The sequence below is a fragment of the Scyliorhinus canicula genome, chromosome 6, assembly GCF_902713615.1.
Source record: "Scyliorhinus canicula chromosome 6, sScyCan1.1, whole genome shotgun sequence".
Lineage (NCBI taxonomy): Eukaryota > Metazoa > Chordata > Chondrichthyes > Carcharhiniformes > Scyliorhinidae > Scyliorhinus > Scyliorhinus canicula.
The window spans coordinates 52777317-52785302 of NC_052151.1; the positions used below are offsets into that span (position 1 = coordinate 52777317).

General features: G+C 51.8%; 1 protein-coding gene across 1 annotated transcript in view; it reads right to left on the reverse strand.

Annotated features, from left to right (window-relative positions):
- Window positions 1–7570, reverse strand: part of LOC119967144 (hormonally up-regulated neu tumor-associated kinase homolog A) — a 66382-nt gene extending 58812 nt beyond the window's left edge. The window contains exon 1 of the mRNA XM_038799289.1: window positions 7225–7570. Coding sequence (XP_038655217.1) covers window positions 7225–7476 — 252 coding nt within the window. The 5' untranslated portion in view covers window positions 7477–7570. The remainder of the gene's footprint in view (window positions 1–7224) is intronic.
- Between the last annotated feature and the right edge of the window lie 416 nt (window positions 7571–7986).

The window sequence follows — 7986 nt, forward strand, 5'->3', positions numbered from 1 at the left end:
GTTTTTAAATCCCTCCCTCTCTCTGTAATCTCCTCCGGCCCCATAACCTTTCAACATATTACGCTCATATAACTTTGGCCTCTTGACCATTTCTGATTTTAACTCCTCCACCATTCTCAATCTGATGTTCCTATTTATATTGCATTTAACACTTTAATTTCTGAAAATAAAAGCTATTTCTCTAAAATACATGAATCATTAAATCTGATATTCACAACAAAGTGGATATCAGCATGCATGTAAATGCTGCAGTTCATGAATTATATTGAAAGCAGGTAGAATGGAGACAAGGAATGAAATAGCGCCAAGGACTGAACCTTCAGTTTTATTATTTCGGAAAGGGCGACATGGGAAGTCCTACTATTGTGGATTGCTTTTAAATACATTGTGGACAGAATGCATAAATCAAATAGACCAGGTCAGGCTCATATTCTTATGACGCACCGCACTTAACAGATGGCAACATTTCTTGCAATGGACCATTTAAGTAGAAATGGCATTTTATCAGAAAGTGTACTAAAATTGGAAAGCAAGCAATCCAAGAAAATGATTTGCCTCCATTATTAAGGCATAAACTGAGTGGCAATTTCGACTGCTGCACCTACACTGATGGGTGGAAGGATTGTGTAATATTGGTTTTCTTGCTTCAGAAGGCAACCATGGCTGCATGCACTAGCTGCATCCCAAAGAAGAAGATCCCAGCCACGGAAAGGAACAATTGTTGGCCCAAATCGATGGGGGAGAGGGGAGGAGGAGGGTGTCATTGATTGAGACTGGGGGTGTGGTAGTCGCTATTAGGGGTATTACGGTACCTAGGTTGGAGGTACCCGATGCTGTAAGACCATTGGTGAAGCCTGCCTGCTGGTTCTGCCCAGTAAGGCGGAGTATAAGAGTCTGTGTCTCCCTAGATGCTGCATTCTGTACCTGCGCTGAAAAATCTAGTCCAATAAAGCCTTCATATGTACTCCAATCTCGTTTCGAGAGTTATTGATCATGCATCAATTTATTGGACTAGATTTGAAGAATGGTGCTCCGCATCAAGCCGGAGTCTCTGCAACTTAGCCCCCACGTGGCAAACTCAGCGGCGACCTTCAAACACTGGCTGGCGTGCTTCAACGGCTACCTTAGGACGGCCAAAACTATACCCATGGAGGATCAGAAACTACAAGTTCTCCACTCAAGGGTGAGCCCAGAAATCTACATGCTCATCGAGGATCTGGACGATTTTGAGGCCGGGATGGCCCTGTTGAAATGACACTACATCCGCCCAGTAAATCAGGTTTACGCCCAACATTTGCTAGCGACCAGACGACAAATCCAGGGGGAATCGCTGGACGAATTCTACTGCGCACTTCTGGTACTAGGTAGGAACTGTGACTGTCCGCAAATTTCAGCCAACGACCACACCGAACTTTTAATCCGGGACGCATTTGTTGCAGATATGCTGTCCTCCCAAATCCGTCAGCGGCTGCTAGAAAAAGCGACACGCGGCCTCAAGGAGGCACGGGCCCTTGCAAGCTCCTTAGATGTGGCCTCTCGCAACACCCGAGCATACGTCCCCGACTGCGCGGCGGCGTGGAACCCACCTGCGGCCGACCCCGATGTATCCCCCATCCCCCCACAAGCTTGTGCCACCCGCTGTTATTTTAGCGGGCAAGCCAAGCACCCCCGGCAACGCTGCGTGGCCCGCTCCTCCATTTGCAAAGGCTGTGGCAAAAAGGGGCATTTCATGGCGGTATGCCAGATCTGGGCAGTCGCCGCTGTCTCCAGGGGAGAACCGGGGCTGCCGCCACAACTCCCATTGCAGGCCACGTGCGGCCCGTGGGTGCCGCCATCTTCGATTCCACGAGCCACGTCCGGACCCCGGGTGCCGCCATCTTGTTCCCCAGGGACTGCGTGCGAAACATGGGCACGCTATCTTGCCCACCCCCAGCAAAGTGCGACCCCTGGGCGCCGCCATTTTGGCTGGAGTCTCAGGACCCCGATTCGGATGACCGCACACTGCCCGAGGAAACTCAGCTTCTGCCACGACTCGCCTCGGTGACTCTGGACCAGTCTCGGCCCCGAAATCTTTCAACCAACACGACGACTGTGTTCGTCATTGGACACAAGACATCCTGCTTGATCGACTCCGGAGCACAGAGAGATTCATACACCCCAACACGGTAAGGCGCTGCTCTCTCCCCATACACCCAGTTAATCAAAGAATCCCCCTGGCTTCTGGGTCTCACTCTGTAGAGGTAGAAGGGGTACTGCATAGCTACCCTCACAGTCCAGGAAAGAGAATTTAAGAATTTCCGACTTTACGTCCTCCCTAACCCTGCGCTGCCACGGTCCTGGGATTGGACTTCCAATGCAACCTCCAGAGCTTAACCTTTAAATTCAGCGGCAATATACCTCCCCTCACTGTCTGCAGCCTCGCGACGCTCAAGGTCGACCCGCCTGCCGTTTTTGCAAATCTCATCCCTGATTGCAAACCCGTCGCCACAGGAGCAGACGGTACAGTGCCCAGGACCGGACCTTCATTTGGTCAGAAGTCCAGCGGTTACTGAAGGAAGATAGCACGGTAGCATTGTGGATAGCACAATCGCTTCACAGCTCCAGGATCCCAGGTTCGATTCCGGCTTGGGTCACTGTCTGTGCGGAGTCTGCACATCCTCCCCGTGTGTGCGTGGGTTTCCTCCGGGTGCTCCGGTTTCCTCCCACAGTCCAAAGATGTGCGGGTTAGGTGGATTGGCCATGATAAATTGCCCTTAGTGTTTGGTAGGGTTACTGAGTTATGGGGATAGGTGGAGGTGTTGACCTTGGGTCAGGTGCTCTTTCCAAGAGCCGGTGCAGGCTCGATGGGCCGAATGGCCTCCTTCTGCACTGTAAATTCTATGTAATATTATCGAGGCAAGCAACAGCCCCTGGAGAGCTCAAGTAGTGGTTGTAAAGACTGGGGAGAAGCACAGAATGGTCATCGACTATAGCCAGACCATCAACAGGTACACGCAGCTCGACGCGTACACTCTCCCCCGCATATCTGATTTGGTCAATCAGATTGCACAATACAAGGTCTTTTCCACAGTGGACCTGAAATCCGCCTACCATCAGTTCCCCATTCGTCCTGACGACCGCAAGTACACTGCATTCAAAGTAGATGGGCGGCTCTACCACTTCTAAAGGGTTCCCTTCAGTGTCACAAATGGGGTCTCGGTCTTCCAACAGGAGATGGACCGAATGGTTGACCGGTACGGTTTGCGGGCCACGTTTCTGTACCTCGACAACGTCACCATCTGCAGCCACGACCAGCAGGACCACAACACCAACCTCCGCAAATTTCTCCATACCGCCAATCTCCTTAACCTGACCTATAATAAGGAGAAGTGCGTATTTAGCACCGACCGTCTAGCCATCCTCGGCTACGTAGTGCACGATGGAGTCATAGGCCCAGACACCGAACGTTCATGGAGTTTCCCCTCCCACACTGCTCCAAGGCCTTGAAACGTTGCCTGGGGTTTTTTTAATATTATGCCCAGTAGGTCCCCAATTATGCGAACAAGGCCCGCCCACTAATCCAAGCCACGGTTTTCCCCCTGTCGGCAGAGGCTCGCCAGGCCTTCAGTCGCATAAAAGCAGACATCGCAAAGGCCATGATGCACGCAATCGATGAATCCCTTCCCTTCCAAGTCGAGAGCGACGCGTCCGACGGAGCTCTAGCGGCCACCCTCAACCAAGCGGGCAGGCCTTCTTCTCACGCACCCTCCATGCTTCAGAAATCCATCTTTCCTCGATTGAAAAGGAGGCCCAGGCCATAGTAGAAGCTGTGCGGCATTGGAGGCATTACCTGGCCGGCAGGAGATTCACGCTCCTCACTGACCAATGGTCGGTAGCTTTCATGTTCAATAATGCACAGCGGGGCAAGATAAAGAACGATAAGATCTTATGGTGGAGGATCTAGCTCTCCACCTACAACTATGAGATCTTGAATTGTGCCGGGAAGCTAAACGAGCCTCCTGATGCCCTATCCCATGGCACATGTGCCAACACACAAGTGGACCGACTCTGCACCCTCCACGAGGACCTCTGCCACCCGGGGTTCACTCGATTCTTCCATTTTATCAAGACCCACAACCTGCCCTACTCCATCGAGGAGGTCAGGACCGTCACCAGGAACTGCCAAATCTGTGCGGAGTGCAAGCTGCACTTCTACAGGCCAGAAAAAGTGAAGGCTTCCCGCCCCTTTGAACGCCTCTATATGGACTTCAAGGGCCCCTCTTCTCCACCGACCGCAACACGTACGGACTCTTTTTTTTAACAGGGGGTGAATGTGGTAGTCGGTATTAGGGGTATTACGGTACCTAGGTTGGAGGTACCCGATGCTGTAAGACCATTGGTGTTGGAGGTACCTGATACTGTAAGTACCGCAACACGTACTTCAAGAACGTGATTGACAAGTACTCCCGGTTCCCATTTGCCATCCCCTGTCCCGACATGACCGCGGCCACCGTCATAAAAGCCCTCCACAGTATCTTTAGCCTGTTCGGTTTCCCTATCTATATACACAGCGATAGGGGGTCCACCTTCATGAGCGACGAACTGCGACAATTCCTGCTCAGCAAGGGCATTGCCTCGAGCAGGATGACCAGTTATAACCCCCGGGGAAATGGGCAGGTGGAGAGGGAGAACGGAACGGTCTGAAAGACCGTCCTACTGACCCTCCGGTCCAGAAAACTCCCAGTCTCCCGCTGGCAGGAGGTCCTCCCCGATGCACTCCACTCCATTCGATCACTGCTGTGTACCATGTCCAACGAAACACCTCATGAACATCTCCTTGTCTTCCCTAGGAAGTTCTCCTCCGGGATCTCGCTCCCAACCTGGCTGTCAGCTCCTGGACCCATTCTGCTCCGCAAACATGCGACCCTTTGGTCGGAGGATCCACCTCCTCAGTACGCCTATGTGGCGTACCCCAACGGCCGGTAGGATGCGGTCTCCCTGCGGGACCTGGCGCTCGCTGGATCCCCACCAACACCCCCCTCACCAACCCCACCCTCCCTCCCACTGGCGCACCCCACAGCGGCCCCCTTCCCAGGTCCTTCCACTGGTCTCACCCAGGGGTGATGAAGCTACTGAAGAAGCCGGGGTCACGCTCCCGGAGTCACGGATGCCCGAGCCGGCGCCTGCATCGCCGCTGAATCTGCGACAATCACAGAAGACGACCAGGGCCCCGATCGACTGATTGTTTCATTGTGAAATGTACTTGTAAATGAATACTGCAAATAGTTGTGTGACATGTGATAAGACAAGACACTGTCTCACCGACGGGTACCGCCATAACCTCCACCACAGTATAACGCGAGACCACCACCCCCGCCGGACTCTTTTTTTTAACGGGGGTGAATGTGGTAGTCGGTATTAGGGGTATTACGGTACCTAGGTTGGAGGTACCCGATGCTGTAAGCCCATTGGTGTTGGAGGTACCCGATACTGTAAGACCATTAGTGAAGCCTGCCTGCTGGTTCCGCCCGGTAAGGCGGAGTATAAGAGTCTGTGTCACCCTAGCTGCTGCTTTCTGTACCTGCGCTGCTGGGGGGAAACATCTAGTCCAATAAAGCCTTCAATTGTACTCCAAACTCACTTCGAGAGTTATTGATCGTGCATCAGGGGGAAGCTGAGCAATGAAAGTCAGCAGCCCACCGATTTAATGTGGATCAAGGAGGAACTCATGCGCCTTTTAGATTTATATTTAGCTGTGCTTAAAAGCTCACCTTTGAGTTTTGTCTAGGGACTCCGTGTTCCTTTAAATGAGTGCCACCTACATTGCTGCAGTGTCAAAGACAACTGTGGGAAGGGATTAAGCATTGCGTTCAGGACAGTAGCTTTGAAATGTGACTACTCTACTTTCAGACAGCCCATATTGAGCACAGGACTGCACACCCGAACACACTGCTTTGATGTCTAAAATCAAGTGAAACCCGTATTTTTATTGAAAAAAGAAATCATTTGAAAAGCCAGATGAAGGAGGAGACTGAGTGATGAACAGCAGTAACATTCAATGGCACTGCCATCCCACTATCAATATCCAGGGTTATCACTGACCAGAAAGTAAACTGGACTATCCATATGAATACTATGGGTACAAGAGCAAGTCAGAGGCTAGGAATGCAGCCAGTTACTGACCACCTGACTGATCCCCAAAGCCTGTCCACCATCTGCAAGGCACAAATCAGGCGTGTGATGGAATACTTCCCACTGGCCTAGATGAGTGCATCTCCCAACAACTCAGAAGAAGCTCGACACCATCCAGGAACGCTCTCCCCCACCACCAACACAGTCACAGCAGTGTATACTATCTACAAGATGCACCCCAGCAGCTCACCAAGGCTCCTTCAACAGCATCTTCCAAACCAGCGACCTTCTCCCCACCTAGAAGTGCAAGGGCAGCACTTGAATGGGAGCATCACTGCCTGCAAGCCACTCATCATCCTGATAGGAAATATATGGTGGTCCTTTCACTGCCACTGGAGCGCCCTCCCTCACAGCACAGTGGATTGTCGCTGCTCAAGAGGGCAGCTCACCACCACCATGGGCAATTAGGAATGTGCTGGCCGAGCCAGTGGCGCCCACCTCCCTTACAAGAATAAATGAACCATAAAGTAACAGTAAAACAGGCTCAGTAATGCATTTCAAAAACTGATCATCGCCGATTGATGAAACGCTCACGAGAAATGCGAAGCTTTATTTGAGTATGTGATTACATGCCATGGAATACAATGTCAGACAGTAGGAAGCACTCCGTAGGCCAGCCCAGAATGAAGCAGGCTGGGTTTTCGCAGTCGCAATCATTGGCACTCCGCACAGCAAATTCGAGGTTCTTCTGCACAAATGACAGGTATAAAACTTCGGTATAGACGAGGCAGAAAGACACGAGAGAAGCAAACGCGCGCGCGCAAACATGTGAATTTTAATTCACCGGAATGAAAATCTTGAACGCTGGTGAACTCCAGCAGAGTCGACCTGAGCCTCTCCTCAGGTCCCAGAACCTGTTTGGAGGTGATAATGTATATGGGGCTCGTTAATTTTGTTTTTCTATGTTGGACTCCATCTACTTTTTTCTTTCTATTTAAATTATTTGCCGTAAATCAATTAATGTAAGCCTCTGGGCTTCCCCCTCGAATGCACTTTTCATGTGTCATCTCTTAAATCAGGAGCTAAGCGCAGTTGAGGGATCTGTCTCCTTACCTTCTCCCCTGTTGGGACGTGCAGCCCTTCCATCACCTTGGCGAAGGATCCTTTGTTGATCATCTTGCCCACCAGGTAATTCCCAACCCGCTTCGTGTGAGAGAAACGTTTGGCCAGATCCTGCGGGAAGGCGATGAAACAGTCGGGCACTTCGGGCTCCTTGCTCGCTTCGCTCCACACCGTCAGCACACGCTCCGCTTGGCGCCTTTCTGTCAGGATGTCTTCCGGAGCTGTTCTCACCTCGGCAGGCATTGCACGGGGGGCCGGGGGCAGCTCCCCCCCTCCCACCAGGCTGCAGTTAACTGAGCTGTGTGCAGGTGGCCCGCAGCATGAACACTGAGCCCATTGTCACTGGAGTCCTCCCAGACACATTACCTCCCAGTTAATCATTCGCCTGGAGGGGGGGACTGCTCTCCCTCAAGCACAACGCCAGCATAGATAATTAACCAAACTGACATCCGCTGTTGTCAGTCACTCTCCCGGACCGCCAACAAAGGGCATTCAATCCCAGCGCGGAGATTATGTGCGGGCATCTTCTCACGCAGACAGATTTAGCTTTCATGACCTTGCCCCCTCCTCATCCAACCCTCCAGGATATCTGTGCTCCTCTAATTCTGGCCACTTGAGCATCCCCAGCCTTCACCACTCCACAATATGTGGCTGGACCTTGACCTGCCAAGGCCCTTAACTCTGGAATTCCCTGCATAACTCTCTCCACTTCTCTATCCATCTTTCCTCCTTTATCATGAACAAAGAACAGTA